This window comes from Lithobates pipiens, unplaced genomic scaffold (assembly GCF_037356315.1).
Source record: "Lithobates pipiens isolate NorthernLeopardFrog02 unplaced genomic scaffold, aLitPip1_a1.2 Scaffold_30, whole genome shotgun sequence".
Taxonomy (NCBI): Eukaryota; Metazoa; Chordata; class Amphibia; order Anura; family Ranidae; genus Lithobates; species Lithobates pipiens.
Genome location: NW_027507791.1, coordinates 127,418,504 through 127,437,997, shown reverse-complemented (window position 1 = coordinate 127,437,997; position 19,494 = coordinate 127,418,504). Strand labels below are relative to the sequence as shown.

The 19,494-nt window shown below is 44.5% G+C and overlaps 1 protein-coding gene across 1 annotated transcript; it reads left to right on the top strand.

The window, feature by feature from the left end:
• Window positions 1–850: 850 nt before the first annotated feature.
• SPTSSA (serine palmitoyltransferase small subunit A) lies at window positions 851–17,147 on the top strand. The gene is made up of 2 exons (XM_077464832.1): window positions 851–1,192; window positions 16,474–17,147. The coding sequence occupies exons 1-2, from the start codon at window positions 1,060–1,062 to the stop codon at window positions 16,575–16,577; spliced, it is 237 nt and encodes a 78-aa protein (XP_077320958.1). The 5' UTR covers window positions 851–1,059; the 3' UTR covers window positions 16,578–17,147.
• Window positions 17,148–19,494: the final 2,347 nt, after the last annotated feature.

The following is a 19,494-nucleotide window of genomic DNA, read 5'->3' as shown; positions in this document are numbered from 1 at the left end:
CAGCTATGTAGGTGGATTAGGTAGGTAGGCTGGGCTCTCTGGACTTTGCTCTTTGTATGCTATATGGAGAGTGTGAAAACCACTTGTGTGTACAGGGCTTGAGGAAACCACTTGCGTGTACGGGGCCTGAGGATATCACTTGTCTGTAGGGGGCCTGAGAAAGCCACTTGTGTTTACAGGGGCTGAGGAAACTACTTGTGTGTACGGGGCCTGAGGAAGCCACTTGTGTGTACGGGGCCAGAGGAAACCACTTGTGTGTACGGGGCCCGAGGAAATCACTTGTGTGTACGGGGCCCGAGGAAACCACTTGTGTGTACGGGGCCCGAGGAAACCACTTGTGTGTACGGGGCCCGAGGAAACCACTTGTGTGTACGGGGCCCGAGGAAACCACTTGTGTGTACGGGGCCCGAGGAAGCCACTTGTGTGTACGGGGCCCGAGGAAACCACTTGTGTGTACGGGGCCCTAGGAAACCACTTGTGTGTACAGGGCCTGAGGAAGCCACTTGTGTGTACAGGTAATAGGGGATAGGGCTGCTGTGTAGAGGCCTCCCTCAGCTGGTAGTAATGAGTCAGTCCATTGTGAACTATGACTAGGCTGGGCTCTCTGGACTTTGCTCTTTGTATGCTATATGGAGAGTGTGAAACCATTCACTAAACAGGCAGACTGGGCTTTCCATCAGCAGTAGCCGAGAAGCCACCAGCAAGTCACACATGTTGTTGCGACAGGTGCCGGCCTCTATATGTGACAAGTCTGTCTGACGTCACCCTCTGTAGTCATATCTCTCTCCCCCGGCCCGCTCCTTCCTCCTCCTTCAGCTGCACACACCATGACACGAGGATCACCCCATCCGGCCACACCCGGCCCAGCCTAACACACGGGTTACGTGACCGCCCTCTTCCCACGTGACGGCGGAAAGAATTTCTCACCCGCTCCGCTACAGTGGCAACAAGGTGGGCGTGGCGGGCGCGGGGTCACGCGGTGTGTTGTGCTCCGACAATCATTACGTCACCGGACTCCGGCACAAGGAGGAGATCGGAGCAGATCGCACACAGCGGAGGATGAAGGTGTCGTGTGAGGCCGGGGACGGGGGCTCTCTGGGCCGGGCCTGGAAGCACATGTCTTGGCTCTACTACCAGTACCTGCTGGTCACCGCGCTCTACATGCTGGAGCCATGGGAGAGGACCATCTTCAGTATCCTTCTACAGGGAGAGAGGGGCGCCCACCCCACCCGGCCTCAACAGCTCCCCCCAGGGGAGAGGAGGTTAGGGGCGCTGCTGGAGTCTTCTCCCCTCCATGTATGTATTGGGGGAGTGTGCTCGTCACACCCTACAATCTGATCGTACAATCTCCTTTAGATCTAACATCTACCATATAATATAAGGGCACACCTAAACTACCATTCAGTCTGTATGCAGGCAGACCCTCCTACTATATACATGTTGGTGGATCTAAAGAAGATTGTGCAAGCAGATTGTACAGTGTATGGCTCGTGTTGCTGACTATTTTGTTAAAGATCCACCTGTCAGCCCCTATGGAGGGGCTCCATCTGTGGCTGGGTGCAGCAAGGTGACTTCCGTCACCAGCTGTCCAGAGTCAGCAGATCATTATCTGGCTGTGTGTGCAGAAGGATCCCTCCCATAGGGATGGATGGTTGCCTCCTGGTCATCTTGGCACTGGTGGTTTGTGGAAGCAGAAACGGTGATGGTGGCCTCTGTGAGGCGGCAGATCTGTCCGTCTGTTGTCTATAGATGTGTTGTGCTGGACTGTAATTTGCTGCAAAACCACTTTTTTTTTTTATTATTGGTTTTGTGTCAGTTTGTAGCCGAGCTTATCATCTGAACGATGTAATCCCTTTTTGTTTACACACAAGGGATTACATTGTTCAGATGATAAACTCGGAAATTCAGAAATGTTTCCAGATGCGTGTTCAGACCACCATAACCGGAGATGCACAAGGAGTCTTCTTGTAAAATACAGCTGAGAAAATAAACAAATAGATTATTAAATTTTCTCCTTGCGCAGCTCCGGTTATGGTGGTCTACTCTGGACACTTACCTGGAAACATTTCTGAATTAAATTCATAATGGTTTCACACGATTTTCACCCAGGATTAACACATTGGATTCAACTGGAAAAATAAGTGAATCCTGGATGAAAACCTCATAAATAGGCCCTCTAGAGGGGAATCCAAAGCCAATTCCCCTTTTCCTTTTGGGTAGTGTATAATAATGCCAGTGATGTCGGTGATTGGGAGAGTTGGTGGTTAAGGGGTCAAAAAAAGACCTAGTGTGTGTGTCTCGAAGGGGACTATAGGGTCCCATTCGTGGTGTCAGTTGGGGAATGGTAACCCAACATTTGTTGGAGGAATAGTGCTCCATCGTTGGTGTCAGTGAAAGGAATGTTTCCCCATATTGCGTATCGGTGGGAAGACTAGGACCCCGTTGTTGGTGCCGGTGGGAAGACTAGGACCCCGTTGTTGGTGCCGGTGGGAGGAACCCCCCAAGGGCTAGTTAAACGCAAGCAAAAGGTCACATTCAGGATTCAGTTAGGACTTTAAGTTAAAATCTTTGCAGTTGCCTTTAGATTTACTAGCCCTTGTGTAATTTGTCTGTATTCCATTTATTTCCAGCCAGGTCTGCCCTTACACTATTCTTGGTGGTAAATCTAAAAGTGGGTTGTACAGTCAGATTGTGATTTCTTGTAGTTTTCATGTTCTTTAGCAGTTGGGGTGCTCATTGTCGAGGGAAGTACTTCTGTAAATCACGTTCTATTGACTTTATGCATCGGTGGTTACAATATTCCAGCAGGGGAATTCGTTTTCGGTGACACAAGCTCTGCAGAGGGAGCGGCTTTCAGCTTTCTCCGGAAGACACATGATAGTCAGCGGGCTAGTCCATCTAATGTGAGCGTTACTAAACCAAAGATATACCATGATATGATCATGAATCATTCGCTGCTGTCTTCCTGATGTTATCTCTGTGCCGGGAGCATTGATGACCTCAGTGTAGTATTTCCGCACCCTTCCAGCACACAGATCAATGTGTTCTCATGCTGACCTCGGTATCTCTCCTGTAGTGTAGACAGCTATTTAGATTGTAGCTTAGGATAGCAGGATTCTGTTATTCACCAGGAAGAGGTAGACCAGGCTTGAACTTTATTTTTGTAGCCCAATCGTGCTACTAATATCACTAGTAACTACAGTGTATGTCCAGACAAAACTTCCATTTTCTTTTTGCTTTGGAAGGGTTAGATCCCGTTGGGTTTTTGTTGCCATTCAGGGCTCAGTTATACAGATGTCTTCCCACTTCCTGTCCCGGGAATAAGTTTTATCAGACAGGAAGTGAGAGATTGTCTCCATCAGGGACATAGATAGCAATGCAAAGCCTACCCCTGCAGTTTCCCAGTTGCAGACTTTCCTTTACTTTCTGTCTAGTGAATCTGTTGTCACCGGGCCAGTAAGTTAGGGGAATCTCCAAGACTGAATTCACAACTGAGCAGAGCATTTTTTTTTTTTTTTTTTTATATAGATGTTTTCATTTTAGCTATTTCGTGTATGTATACGAGCGTCTTCAAAATATTCAAGCTTCAGGCGTTTTTGCTAATGAAAAGCACTGGGGGAGCGACCAGTCCTCGTAGTCTCAAACAAACTTGAAATGACTGGAATCAAGTGTATTCAGACATTTATATTGAAAGTGGAGTTCCACCCAAAAGTTGAACTTTCACTCATTTGTCTCCTCTCCCCCTCCGGTGCCACATTTGGCATCTTTTTGGGGGGGGGTGAGGATGTCCTCGCAGGGCTCACTCCTCCTCCTCCTTTCGCCGGGCCAGTAGGAGAGAGGAGTGGGGCCTTGTGCGTGTGCAGTAGGGTTCCTGGCGTGAAGCCGTAAGGCTGCATTGCCGGGGTCTCTTACCCACAATGGCAGCAGCACCCAACAGCTGAAGGAAACATCAGCTATGGAGCTGACATTGCTGGACTCCAGGACAGGCAAGTGGCCTATTCTAAAAAGCCAGCAGCTGCAGTAGGTGTAGCAGCTGGCTTTTAATTTATTTTTTCTTTGGGGGAAAGGTCCTCTGCTTGACGTTGCAAAAAAAATGCAGAAATCTGCCTCAAAAGTAGTTCATGTATCTTTTGGAACTTTAGCATTCGAGGTACAGGAACCTGGACTCTCATGTGTGAACAGCCACTGTTGCAATACATGAGGTTTTAAAGCTTCAAACTCCAAAAGCTTAGGTTAATGGGGCCCAACAGAGCCCCAGATAGCTGTAAAACCAGAAAGGGGTTCTCGTTCTGCCCCTATCCAAAAAGAAGAAATAAATCTGGTCGAACGTTAGCAATTGGTAAGAAGTAGGGCTGAAACAACGAATCAATTGATTTCATAATCGATTAATCGGCCAGTAACATAATGGGGTTAAAAAAATAAAATAAAATGAGCCCTTTATAGTACAACAATATAATCACTACTGTAAATATTACTTTCACTGTTCTACAGTAAAAAAATGAACCTCTTCCAGTAGTGATTATCTGCTTTTTTTTGTACTATAAAGGGCTAATTTTAGTCTTTTTAACCCCATTATGTTACTAAATGTCTTAGGCCTGGTTCACATCTGTGTTTATTGGTGATTTTTGTAGAAACGCACTACAGTTCATTTACATGGTTTCCTATGGGACACGTTCATATCTGTGCTTTTTTTCAGCCTCTGCATATTTGGAAAGGGTCAGGGACTTTTAACACAAAATGGTGCTTTTTTTTGGTTCAATATACTTCAATGGAGAAGCTGCAGAAAAGAATGTAATGCGTTTTTGCAGCAATTTGTGTTTTTTAATCTGCCCAAAAAAATACAAAAAAACGCAAATTGCAGTAAAATCACGTGTGCAAAAGTCAAAACGCACAGAAAAAAGTAGGGCTGAAACGATTATTCGATATTATCGATAATGAAAATCGTTGTCAATGATTTTCATTATCGATTAGTTGGTCCGCACCATGCGGGCCGCGGCCTTAGGAAAGGTCGCGGCTTCGGCCTAGCTCCGGAGCTGGCGGCCATCTTGGTACACCCGGCGGCGGCGAGCTGCGCGCTGATGTCACCCCCAGCGCGGTGTTCAGCCTGTGTCAGCTCAAGTGAAGGAATTCTGGAGGAGTCACACTGGATGCCTTTCCTGCCCTCATTCAAAACTTTTTATACAGGTACCACTACATTTATTACCTAATCTAACCTAATAACTAACTACTATCTATTAGATAGTAGTTAGTTATTATCTAATCCTATCTATGCCTTTCCACTTGCTTGGCACAGCCACATTGTTGATTTAAATAAAAAGGTACAACACTATCTCTTCCCCCCCCCCCCCCCCCCCAGCTTATGACAAGCATAAAAACATAGCATATCACTGACGATTTGCGCCAATAGGCATCCCGGGACTCATCACGGCGGTCTGTTTGTTTGGAGGAACTTCAGTGGTGAGCTTGGCGCAAATCATCAGTGATATGCTGACTATGTTTTTATGCTTGTAATAAGCTGCATTTTATTGGGGGGGAGATGGTGTTATACCTTTTATTTAAATATAATTTTTTTTTTTTTTTTGCTGATCCGAAAATTCATCCGATCCGTGACTGATGCAAGGAACGATCCGATCCGTGAGTTTTTTGATCCGTTGCACCCCTAGTCTGCACCTTCCCCCCTGCCGGTCCATTAGAATCCTGTGTATCCTCCCGTGTCCTACGCATGCACCACGTCCATGACCATGCAGCTACGCCTGCTTGCATTCTCCACCCAGCTGACGTCCCGCCAGCAACGCGCCTGCGCTGCTTTTGGCTCCTCCTCCCCCCTCTACCCAGCAGCCTTCCGATAGACCCGCCGCAGAGCGCAGGAGCGTTAAGCTCTTGCCGGGCCACTTTCCAGCACTGCCCTGATTGGAGGTTGTGCTCTGCACATGCGTGCATCCATCTCCTGGCTTCGGGGTGCCCTTCGCTCCATTTGGAGGAGTCGGCCGAGTCACGTGTGTAGCGGGTCCGGACTGAGACTCCGCCCCACACCATCCCGGCACACTGAGGAGGAGCCGCTGTCACCATGAAGGGGTGAGAAAACCCGAGACACCGGAGGGGGGGGGGGGGGGAGGGGAGCACTAAGGAGGTGGGGCAGTGACACCATATGAGAGGGGAGGAATGTGTCATCTATACGGGGGGGGGAGGAGAGAGAGACACGTGTGTGTGTGTGTGTGTGTATATATGTATATATATGTATATGTGTGTGTGTGTGTATATATATATATATATTTCTCCCCTTTTCAGTTTTTTTTTTTTTTTTTTTTTTTTTTATCCGATTAATCGAAAAAAACAATCGGCCGATTAATCGATTATGAAAATAATCGTTAGTTGCAGCCCTAGAAAAAAGTACTGCAGAAACAGAGCAAAAGCAAAAACTGCATAGGTGTGTACCAAGCCTTATGCTGGCCTCACGGATCAATTTTCAGGTGAGAATATTCAGATGGAAAATCTTTGTACATTTGCTGAATGAAAGAATTTTGTTTGAAATTTTCACTTCATTTCTAAACAAAAACCACATACACTGTCTGAAAATTCCTTTGCCCAAGAAGTTTTCTATTTCCAAATTTTCCCGTCACTGTGGTTGAAAATGAACGTCAATTTGACCCACTTTTTATTTATTTATTTTTTTAAGGTTATTACCCGATTAATCGAAACAATAATCGGCCAACTAATCGATTACGAAAATAATCGTTAGTTGCAGCCCTAGTAAGAAGTAACAATTGTTCACTAAACGGATGGATTAAATGGCTTTCTGTAGAGTAAGTAAAAATGATCAATGCTCCGATCACTACAAGATGCTACTACATTAGTGGGGGGCTGTTTTTTTTGTTTTTGTTTTGGGGGGGGGGTGCAAACAACCTCGCCCCTCCTTGCTGTCTGCCAGTCCACTAGCACTTTCCCTAGCTAGGCATTGGGCAGGGATCGGGCATTGTCAGGTGGGCTCATGCACCACAAGCCCACCCTATTGGAGCCTCTGGCTCTAATCAGGTGCTTCAAAAAAACACCCCCGCCACTGTAATTCATGTGCCTGGCCCCCTTAAAGGAGCTGGACGCATATATAGGGGGTAGCGGCTGTGGATTACGGAGCATCTTTTAGGTTGTGGAGCAGCAATCAGTATTCCATTGCAGGGTGCTTTCAAAACACTGACACGTGGGTGCCATCACAAGTTCAATAGGGTCATGAGAATAAGGCTGTGGCAAGGCCTCACCAGTTTCGCTGGTCACATCAGAGGCTCAATCAATGGTATTAATCTGTTTCTAGGTTTTATTGTCAAAACCTAAATCAGAAAGCCGATTGGCTATTATCTACAGCTGAACCAGATTCTGTATGCTTTCGGGTTTAGTAAATTCCCCCCTCAATGGGTGCCTCTTGGTTGATGAAGCATATAGGGGTAGTTTATCCGCTACAAAAACTACCCCTATATGCTTCATCAACCAACAGAAATGCTTGCCTCATAGCACAGTCCTGCAACAGCTGCTTGTTCCTCCACTCTCAGGCAATGAAATGTGAACAGGCTCTCCTACATATTATTGTATAATATAGGGCCAGTGGCTCCATCATCTGGATAGGATGTGGCTGCTGGTCCTGCATTGTATGTTATGTCGGTAAGAGGGGTGGTAACAAGACCAGTTGGAGACCTGCAAGAAGTGCAGTTTTAGCAAACTGGTCATCATAACCAGACCCTGTTGGTAGGAAGACTGTAGAGCCGTGAACTGAGATTAGATCCTCCCCTGGTAAAATAAGCATTATATTTTTCATCAGAGGGGGGGTGGGAACATTATTTTATTACTGCCCAGAATTAAGCTGGCCATAACTGCATTGCACTTGGTGGAAATTTTGCGTTGTGCGTGAGCCTTTTTTATTTTTTTTTTCAGTCAACTTTTTTTTGCCCAAACGGCCTGCATCCAATCAGATGCAGGCATTGTTTTGGTGTTCTGACGGGCATCTGAGGAATCGGTTAGATATCTTATTGAACAAAATATATCTGTACGTGTATGTCGAGCTTTAGGAGCAATGACATGCTATAAACCAGCAAGCCTTTGCCTCTGTTTACTGAAACAAATCTGTGTTTGATCTCCCAGTGGAACACGACTGGTCTCCGGCTGCACTAATACAGGATTTGTTCAGCTGTAACTTAAGGTTGTTGGGCCAACAAATTTTGTGTTTGCAATACGCTTTTCATAGTGTATTGTATGCAATGCCGAACAGCTTTCTGACAGCCAGGTTGTGTGATCTTTAGCTTTAGGCCGGGTTCACACCGCTGCGATGTGGGAACGCCGCGAATCCGCGGCCTTTTCCCGCATCGCATTACTCCCGCCGGCAGTTCACACTGCCCTATGCGGACGGCTGGGAGTGTCAATGATATGTTAATGACACCCCCAGATCCGTCCGCATATTGCAGTGCGATCTGCCGACTCGCACAGGAATCGGATCGCATGGTGTGAACCCCCATGCGATCCGATTCTGTTGCGGACCAAAAAAAGGGTCCCGTGCGAGTTTGCTGCGGGACCGATGCGAATTCAGCCATACTATCTGTATGGCTGAACTCGCATCGCTACGGAGATCGGATGTGATTTGCGGATCACATCCGGATCTCCCCCCGCAGCAGTGTGAACCCAGCCTTAAAGAGGAAGTAAACCCTGATGGGTTTTACTTCCTCATTATTTCCCAAAGGTAAAGTATAATGGGCTACTATGCATCGCAAAATAGCCCATTATGTGTCACTTACCTGACACCGAAGCCTGCGATGTCACCGATATCCCCACTAGCAGGGAGCATCCATCTTCGCCCCTCTTCCTTCCGGGGCCGCGCACTCCGACTCTGTGACTGGCCGGAGTTGCGTGACATCACTCCCACACATGCACGCGGGAGCCGCCAGTAACTGCATGACCCCTATTAGAAAGGGCATGATGTTCCCTTTCTAAACGGTGCATGCGTCGTAGTCATGGTGCTCTGCTTTTTAGTGAATATCTCCTAAACCGTGGAGGTTTAGGAGCTATTTCAAGCACCTACAGGCAAGCCTTAATATAGGGTTCCCTGTAGGTAAAAGTGGTTGTACAGGGTGTACAACCACTTTAAGAACTTTTTGGCATATTACTGTTAATGAACACAAAGGCTAAAGCTAAGTAAACCTGACTCTTCTAAACTAGTTGGATTGCTTTTATCCAAAAGCCCCAGAGGGATGGAAAACGCTGCATAAATGGCTCAGGCAGGTGTAATAAATCTCTCCATTCAAGCTATGTTTTCACTTTTTTTTTTTTTTTGTAATGGCTACCATTTTACTCTAATATTTGGTTAGCAAATGGGTAATGGCAATCTCCAAAGTATTTCCAATAATGTGATCCTAGCAAAACGGAGTTAAGGGATGGCTTCATGAAGCAGCACATCTGTATAAGAAGGATCTGACAACGTCTTGGTTTCTCATGAGATAGGTGTGCAGAAATTGTTTGCCCTACCTGTTTCATAAAATTCAGCTCTAGAATAACATTCATACACATGCTGAATATTGGTTAGGACAGGTGCAAACAAATGGCCACTGCCCCCATCTGTAACCAGCGCCTGCAGAAAGGAGCACATGGAAGGGTGACGCATGTCAAACAAAACTAGACATGCTTGATCAATCGTTAAAAAAAGAATTGCAATCTCAATTCAACCCCCTTAATGATCTTAATGCAGATTTTTTTCACAATTCAAATGCAGAGCCCTTCTCTGCTGAAAGGTGTCAAAACAAAAGGTCAGCTGGCAAAGTTTATCACAACATTGCTCAGCGCTGAGAGATAAAAAGAAACATTGTATCATTTGGTTCTTTTAGATCAGAGAGATGAACTTCGGTCTGCAAATGAGGGCAGTTTAACCACTTAGGCTTCATGTACACTGCTGCTGGTAAACGGACATTTAGGAGCAGTTGGATGAACACAACGAAACACTAAAGTTGGCCCGCTGAGAATCGTGATCTTTATTCTAAGCAAAAAAAAATTGTGATTCTCCTTTTTATCCAGAATCGTGCAGTTCTAAACAAAACGAAAGAAAATTCCCGGTTCTAGGCGGGGCAGTGGGCATTTGTTTGAATACTGGTCAGGGGGTGCACTGGACACCTGTGCTGGTTGTTCAGTGCACCCCTGTTCCATTGAGGAGTGGTCTCCCTCCAGGATCACCTGCCCTCAATCATCAATTACCGGCTCTGTTGTGATCACATGATCAGCTGTCATTGGCTGACAGCTGATCACATGGTAAGGGGTCGGGATCGACCCCTTGCTCCGATCTGTGATCGCCGCTCGTGCACGGGACGACGTCATTAGATGTCGTCCCAGCAAAGCAGGTCCCCGCTGTAGCCATCATTTGGCTATAGCGCGGATCTCTAGCGGTTAAAGAAGTACTCAAGTCGCATTCATTATATAAGGTATTAATAACATTGCCTGACTCAAGACACTGTAATAGTAATGATTTAATTTTTTATTTTATTTTTTTTATATATATTTTTTTCATTTGAAAGTGTGTTGCTGGCCCTCAGTCCATCCTTGTAGCTGCAGCTGTGTGTGTTTTTTTTTTTTTTTTTTTTTATTATTGTAGTTGCAGCTCTTTACAACAGATTTTTAGCAAAGAGGGTATAAGATCAGCTTTCTGCTGATTGCAAAAGTGCCTGGGGATGTGCCCTTTCACCCTTTCATACTTTAGACATCCATGTTCCAGGGTGAGAGCTGTCCACTGAATGGAGTAAGCTTTAGCTATGCAGCCTGCTTGTCAATTGCTTGATTATCATCTATCATACCTACTTCTGGAAAAGTAACGTCTGCACCATCCAGTGGCCAGCAGGAGGGAGTATACTTGTCTAAAGGGATTCTGGGGATGTGTTATTTCAGTCTGACTCATTGCTGATCATCCCTTAGGCCTGGTTCACGCTAGTGCGACATGGAATCCGAACTGTGAGCATACAAGTCTCATGACATGTCAAATTTAAATGTTTCTCTAAGAGCCGTCTTTACTGATCTGACACAAGTTGCTCTGACTATAGAAATGGTTCCTGCCTACCTTGGTCCGACTTAAATGCCATAGAGTGTAAAAAGTCACATTAAAGTGGAGGGCCACCCTGAAAAAAAAAAATACATTAAAAACAAAAAATAAAAATCAGAAAAAAAAAAATTAAAACTTTTTTTTTTTTTTTTTTACTTGCCAGAAATGCCTGTTGCTAGGCACATCATCCTAATCTGCCTCTTCCTCCTCCGCGGAGATCTATCTTCTCTCCTCCGTGCGGCGTCTTCTGGGTAATGGGTCGCGCTGTGTTCTGGGAACACAGCGCGGCCCATTCACAAAGCGCTGCGCGACTCGCGCGTGCGCAGTAGGAAATGGGCAGTGAAGCCGCAAGGCTCCACTGCCTGTTTCCCTTAGCCAAAATGGCGGCGCCGGGACCCGAGAGCCAAGGGACGGGTCAGCCTCGGGCGGCCGACATCGCGGGCGCCCTGGACAGGTAAGTGTGTTTATTAAGTCAGCAGCTACAGTGTTTGCAGCTGCTAACTTTTAATTTGTATTTATTTATTTTTTTAAATCGGCCCTCCTCTTTAAGTCCGATCAAAGTCGGACTGAAGTTGCAGGGCAAAGTCGGATCGGAATTTGCATGACTTTCATGTCGGAGCAGTGTGAACCTGGGCTTACATTTCAGTTTATTTTAATGGGTGCCTACAGGGGGGAGTTAAGCTATTGAGCAAATATTTGACTGGAGACAGCATATAGGAAATTAATGAAGATGGGGACCTCTGGAAAGATTTTTAATGTGTTTTTTGAGGGCTGTTGTACACATTAAAACATACATACATTAAAGAAACAATTGATAACTGAAGCATATTTGTGGAGATATATACAGTACACACACAGTCTGCATCCAGGGCCAGTCACTCACTTGTGATGCTGTATGAGCGATTTACATGCAAGTGGCCACAATTAGCTATGAGAGTTGGCAGCCTGCCATTGCATCCAATGGGAATACTCCTCAAAGCTAATCATGGGGAACCCCCACTGGGATCTTGCATGTAATCAGAGTGTTGGTGCATTTGTGAGAAATTCAGAGCTGTCTTGGACTCTGTTCACACAGGGGTGACTTGTGAGGTGACTTAGTAGCCTGACAAGTCGCGCTCCATTCTGTACAATGGAACCATTCTAATAGGAACGACTCAAGTCGCTCCGACTTAGAAAAAAGGTTCCTGTACTACTTTGGGGGCGACTTGCATTGACTTCTATACAGAAGTAGTTTTGCAAGTCGGCGTGCTGCCTCAGTGTGAACCGGCTCTTATGCCCACTTCATATGTTATCTTAGGCCTGGTTCACACCTATGCAGTTTGCTTTTGATCTGTTTCTGCAGTGCTTTTTGAAGTGCATTTTTGCACACGTGTTTTTGATTATTTATTTTTGGCCAATTTGTTGTTGGGCAAAGAAAAGAAAATCACGGCAAAAAAATGACTACATGCTTCTCAGTTGAAGGCTATTAAACCAAAAATTTACTTTTTTTTAAAGTGCCTGACCCTTTCCAAAAAACGCAGCAGCTGAAAAAAGCATAGATATGAATGTGTCCCATAGGAAACCATGTGAAATGGACTGTAGTGCGTTGCTGCCAAAAGCACTAAATGCATAGGTGTCAACCAGGCCTTGTAGGAGAAGTTCACCTTTTCAGGCAGAATTTCAGTCTTCATAATAAATAGAAGCATTTTCCAATTAAATTTTCTGGCCCAGCCATCTCAATGTCCTTTTCTCTCACTTACCTTATCCACAGGTGGTGTAAAATCTTGTCAGTTGATTTGGAATCTGAAAATCTTTTCAAAAATACATCACTTCCTCAGCTTTCACTTCCTTGTTGCATCATTACAATGCCTCCTTCCACTCATTTCCTGTACAATCTAGTTTAGATCTCCCTTCGGTTATGTAGTACAAAGGCCTGTCTGATTTGATACAAAATACAGATTGCATAGTATATGGCCATCGATATACAAGTACATAGGAGGGAGTGGACGGTGACACCCAGTTGTCAGGCCTCATTCATATTTCCATGTAGCAAAAACTCGTATTGCGTATGTTTTGGAGCGTCTTCTCTTGTCGCACGTAGGGGAGTCGTTCACTTGAATGGACTGCCCTACATGCAACCATTGCTCCTAAGAAGCTCCAGAATGTTTGGAGCGGAGCTTGGTGTGTTACTGCAGTTATTGGTGCGTTTGACACACTTGGGGTGCCTTGAAATGTAATGCTGTGCATTTATTTGGAAACCCACAGATGTGACTGGAGCCTCATTGTTGTGTAAACGCACCAATTTCACTATCAGGCCCATTCACACCTAGAGTGGTTGGCGTGCATGTTTTTATTTCTATTTTATTTTTTGGGCTCGTTTTTTCCAATGACACACATGGAACAGCCTATTGACTTCAATGCTGAGTGCTGTAAAAACTTATTGCCCGTACAAACACGATACAAAAAAATATTTTTTTTGCTTGCTAGTCACAAGTAGAAATTGACATGGTTAATGAAAATTAAGAAAATTCTCATACAACGGAAAAAAAAAACAGAAGTGATGTAATGTATTTGTATTGTAGTTTCAGATTACAACTGTACCAATTAAACAAAAATCGTACGATCTGGTATCGTACACGAAAACATTTTGTGTGCTTGCAATCAGATAATATCAGATGAACGGTTGTGATCGGCTCTTGAACGCTGCGTACTAACGATCAGATTATCGAACAATTTCTTCTAAAGCAGTGATTTTTGGATCATGTCTACAGGGCATTAGTTGGTGGGTGAAGGTTTGCTAATGAGGTCAGCTGGTAAACTCCTTCCTGTGTCTTACTGGTTGCTTTGTCTGTATACCAGGGAGTCTGAGAAATCTAGCGAGAGCTAAGGTAAGGCCTTAAGAAATCTGGTATTTTTCTACAACTGAGGTACATTATTGTTGTATTGGGGAGCTGGATTTTAGAAAAGATGAACTTGGCCTTTGAGGAAAGAAATGGAAAATTAGTAAAGGGTTGGTGTTGAGAAGCTGGGCAGGGTTGACAACTCGAGCTACAAAAAATGCTTTTGCTTTCAGTTCACAACAGGATTTTGGAGAAGAGTGCATTTCTGGCAGATCAGAAGATATTTTCCTGTACTTGCAGGTTCTTCTAAATGATAAAACATGGGGAAATGTAATAGTATTACCGAGATGTACTGCAAATATTTTTTCAATACTTTGCTTGGTTGAGCTTCTAGAGCAGTGGGAACCTACATGCAAGGATTTTAGTTGCATAATAGTTTGCATGGATAAGGTTCAGTTTATATTTTACAGATACTGTGTCCGACTATGGTCTTACAAGCGTTTATTTTATGACATTGTGAATATGCTGACTAGATATATTCAGTTTAATATGTAACACGTGTATCAGTGCACATGGTGAGTAACAAGATAACGTGCTGATTGTGAAAGTGTAAAATGGGTTAAAAATGTATTTTATTGTAGGCAAGTCCCATTGAAGCGCTTATGCTTCTCTCCTGTCTGCTGAAACTGATAAACCATGTAATACAGTTTTAAATTGTAAACAACTGGCAGTAAATGATGCAGCGTTCCAGGCATGAATGCAATCAGATGTGCTACCATAATGGCAATCACTTTACAGTTTCCTCAAGATGGCTCATTTCCGGCAGAAATGGCACTGGCTGTTCACCTCATATAAGCTGATTGGGTTCTTTGCAGAGCTGTACCAGATTTTGCACTTTTCAGTTTTAGTAAATTGACCCCCATAGTTACATAGGTTGAAGAAAATTCATCTAATTCAACTAGGGTTGCACCGTTACTAGTATCGATACCGAGTATTTGCCTTCAGTACTTGTACTCTGGCAAATGCTCCAAAGCTTTATCTGATACCTGGACAGTGGGAGGCGATCGTGCAGTCGTGAGGGGAGTTACAAGCACCGATATATTTTTTTCCCCCCTGTATACATTTCATTAAAGTAGCTGACAGACTGCTCCCTCCTTCCCCCCCCCCCCCCCCCCCCGCTGCACTGGTCCCCCTCTGTCCTCTTCCAGGCTCCTCTGGCCCCCCCCTCAGTGTCCTCTGCTCCCCGGATCAACTTCCCCTGGCATTATTACCGCTAAATATTATTCTTTAGTTATATTATATGCATTTAGGAATACATTCAGCTATATTTACAATATACACTTGCGCGGAGAAGAAACTGGCCTCTGTGGTGGTTCTTCGCTAGCATGTGCCATGACGCCCGCAGGATTCCGGCCAGTCGCAGAGCCTGAGACCACAGCCCTGGAAGAAAGAGGGGCAAAGATGGATTCAGCCATCAGTGGGGACATTGCAGGCTTCGTTTGCAGGTAAGTGCCATATAAGGGGCTAGTATGCCATGCATACTACTAGCCCATTATGCTTTTACTTTGCAGAGAGAAAAAAAAGTGGAAGTAAAACCCATCAGGGTTTACTTCCTCTTTAAGCTGGCCATACTCATTCAGATCTTTAAGTGTTTGGGAAAAATTCTAAAAATAGTTTGTTGGAACATCCTTGCTTGCCATTTATTAAAGGCTAAGTCCACCTTTTCATAAAACAAAATGCACATGATTTTGAAAAGTGTTATTTTTTTTTTTTTTTTTTTTTTTTTTAGAAAGCCTGATTAGTGAATCACGGATGCTTCAGGCTTCTTCAGACACTGCTGAGAGCTCTGTGCCCATACCTCCGTATGAACAGACTGTTCCTCAGCTGCAGGGAGTGTCGGTGAACTATGAGGCAGCTGATCAACACTCTTTTGGTTCTTTGAGAACTTAAAATGTGACCGCTGTGGGGAGAAGAACCCTCTCCCATTGTCAGTGGGGGGGGGGGGGGGGGGGGGGGTGCTGCATAAATGCTATGCTAAATATAGGTGCAACATGGCGCTAATGGTGAACTTATTCTTTAAAATCCACTAAGTTTGTTCAAAAGCCCTTAAAATTTCCTCCAGAACTGTTTGAACAGAATCGCAGATTAAACAGGTTTTGCTACAAATATATTTAATCCCCCCCCCCCCCCAATAAAAACCACATTTACAGTTTTGAATTTTCTTCATGTGAGGTGGCAGATGGAAAATATTTCTAAAATTTTCTTGTCACAATGGTTGAAAACTAACTTTAATTTGTCAACGCTAACCAGTAGAAAACAAAAAAAGTATTCCAAAATGAAATGTCCAGCAAAATTCTACTGTTATATGGCTGACTTTACCAAGAAAACATGGTATGGAACAGTGAGGTCCTGCTGACATTTGAGGGGTCCCATAGTTGTGTGTTTTTGTATGTTTTGGTATAACACTGGTCATTGTACCTCCTACATTTAACCACCTCCCTTTTTAAGAACAATCTCTCTATGGCTGGGACGCCTGCCAGCATTGAACAAAAGTGAAATCTACTCTTGTTACGGAATTCCTTAACTCTTATTCTTCAGATTCCATGTTGGTCTCTATTGTTGGAATGGCCCTGTATACAGGATATATATTTATGCCTCAGCACATCCTTGCAATTTTGCACTACTTTGAGATTGTTCAATGACACAGAAGAGCCTTGCTTGGCAAGGGCTTTAAGGACAGAGCGATAACATTGTGGGATTTCAGGCATCAGACAAGGATCCAGAAGATGGCACCAGTGCTTCAGCCTGCCAAGATCTAGATGGAAGGTGCTGGATCTCCAGTGGAGCGGCCATGATCTTGAGCCAATCAATAAGGGCACTTAGAAGCTCCTTCTAAATTCTCAACCACCATTATTCCAGCTATTCTTGTTAACTAAGGGTTCTGCAACACATTGCCTTACTCGCAGGGTTTATGGCAGTATTTTTGTTCTGTATTTTGTAATAACAGTAGCTGTTTTTAATATTGCACTGTATATGTATTTTATTTAGTTGCTTATTTTTAAAGATGGCAGATCACGATTTTGTATATAGCAGTGCTAGTTAGCTTTGTACACAATTTCCTCTTTTGTGACTGAAACACTTTCTCACTTGTACATCTGTTGTTGTAATTACGATTTTGAATGTTTACACTTTAAACTTTAATTTGTTTTCACAACAAACTAAAATGCAAATAGATGTTTTCAGCATTAATAAATCTCTTTTGTGAACTCTAAGTTGATTGTCTTTAAAATGATGCCCCACACCCCCCCCCCCCCCCCCCCTTTTTTTTTTTTTTTTTTTTTCCCTGCGGCAGAGTTTAAAGCAGGAGTAGGCAACCTTTACAGATGTGAAGATCTACCTGAGCAACATGGGAGAAGTCAAAGATCACCGGGCACCATGTCGCCTCCCCATACCTGATTTAAACCTCTAATTGCCGTACTACCGTCTTACAATCACGTTAATTGCCTGGTAATCATGGGTTTAAATCAAGTGGTGAGGAGGCAACATATCGCATCTTGACCACCTGTTAACACACTCAGAACGCTTTTCAGAGAAGCAGCAGTGCTGCTACACTTGTGAATGAGCTCTTGGTTGCATTTGGCAGCAGCACCATTGGGGGTGGGTGGTAAAACAGGATATAATAGAAGTCTAAGTGCAGCAAACCCACAGGAAAGCTTGCAGGTGCACTGCAGTGCACCCACTCTATGGGTAAACTGCAGTTTCAGTGTGAAAACAGCTCTATACAAATATGCCCAGTGTATTGCTTCACACTGACCTTGAAGATCTTTGTTCCTGCTGCTGGCGTTGCTCATTAGCTTATGTGTTTTGCTCCCTACTACAGCTCCAACTTTACAAATAATCCCTCTGCATTGCACTCTGATGCTCTAGGATGGCGTATCAGCAAGCCCAGACTGAGATCTACCAGTCACCTGTCTGCGATCTACAGGTTGCTGAGCCTCGGTTTAAAGAATGTCTGTCTAGTATGAACTCTTCTTAAATTGTAAATTTTTTGATCTGTTATGCCAGCCATACGTGGGTTGAAATTCAGCCAGTGCAGAAAGGAACGGATGAATTTCGATACCAGTTTATGCTGGCTGGTTGAACATAAGTCAATCTATCGATTTGACTTGTGTACAACCAGCCTGTGGGGTTTTTCAGACGTACACTCCCTATATTAAGGACACGGGCAAGTGAGTTTTATCCCTCTAGGCCAGGAAGTGTCTTACTGACAGGTCCAGCAGGAGACTATCACAAGGTAGGACTGGTAAGCTGTGATGTATTACCGTATATACTCGAGTATAAGCTGAGATTTTCAGCCCCTTTTTTTTTTTTTTAGGCTGAAAGTGCCCCCCTCGGCTTATACTCGAGTCACCGCCGTCTGCCTACCCGATCTGTGTGTCGTGCAGACAGACGGCAGCCATTCCACTATTCAAAAGCCGCGCCTCCCTGTCTGTGATAGGCGGAACACTCAATTTCCCAGCAGTCAGTGTTCCGCCTATCACGGACATCCGCTCATCCTCATACTACGGACGAGGATGAGAGGATGTCCGTGATAGGCGGAACACTGACTGCTGGGAAATTGAGTGTTCCGCCTATCACAGACAGGGAGGCGCGGCTTTTGAATAGTGGAATGGCCGCCGTCTGTCACAAATCGGTGCAAAATGACACAGGCAGGCTGCGATGGACACAGGCAGGCTGCGATGGACACAGTAACAGTAGCTGCTGCATGTCTCACCCTCGGCTTATACACGAGTCAATAAGTTTTCCCAGTTTTTTTTTTTGTGGTAAATTAGGGGCCTCGGCTTATATTCGGATCGACCTATACTCGAGTATATACGGTACCTTTTTATGTTTGGGTTTAGATATGCTTTAGGCCTCATGGTAAAAACGGAACATTACATTTTCATAAAGCAAATATTCTTGAATAGATTTGAACGCAAACAATGTTTTCTATGTACATTTGTCCACTCGGTGTTCAAAACTGTTTACAATAGTGATTTCGGGATAGCTACACGAGAGATGGTTGTTTCCTCCCTCTAAAGGAAACTCAAGTGCACAAGCGGTTAAAGGTTTTTTTCTTTATGTATTTTTTATTTTTTTTTACACTTAAAAAATAAGATAGATATAGATCCTGTTCTTTTAAAGTATGTTATACAGCACAGTGCTTGTGCTCTGTAATTTTGGCGCTTCGATCACCTGAAATGTCTGGCTGGTTCTGCCCTCCCCCTGTAAACTGACCAGTTGATCATTGCTGCTTGAGCCCTGTCATCGTAGTCTGTTTTATGTGTTTCCGTCATCCGGTTTCTCCTCTGTCCCCCTCTTCCCCCCCCAGCCTGTCGGCTAGTACGGTACCTGCCCCTCCCCTCCTGCTGCTGAAATTTACTTTTTACGTTCTCAAACAATCCTCTGTGTTTGTTAATGTTAGGTTCCCTAGGGTATTTGCCTCTATTAAAATAAAAACTGCCTTTCTATATCTTATTACAGAGTGCTGATCAGCATTTATGTGACGGCCCGCCTCTTTCCTCCTCTCCTCCTGACTTCAGTGGGGGATTCTTCTCGGCCCCTCCTGCTTTAGCTGTC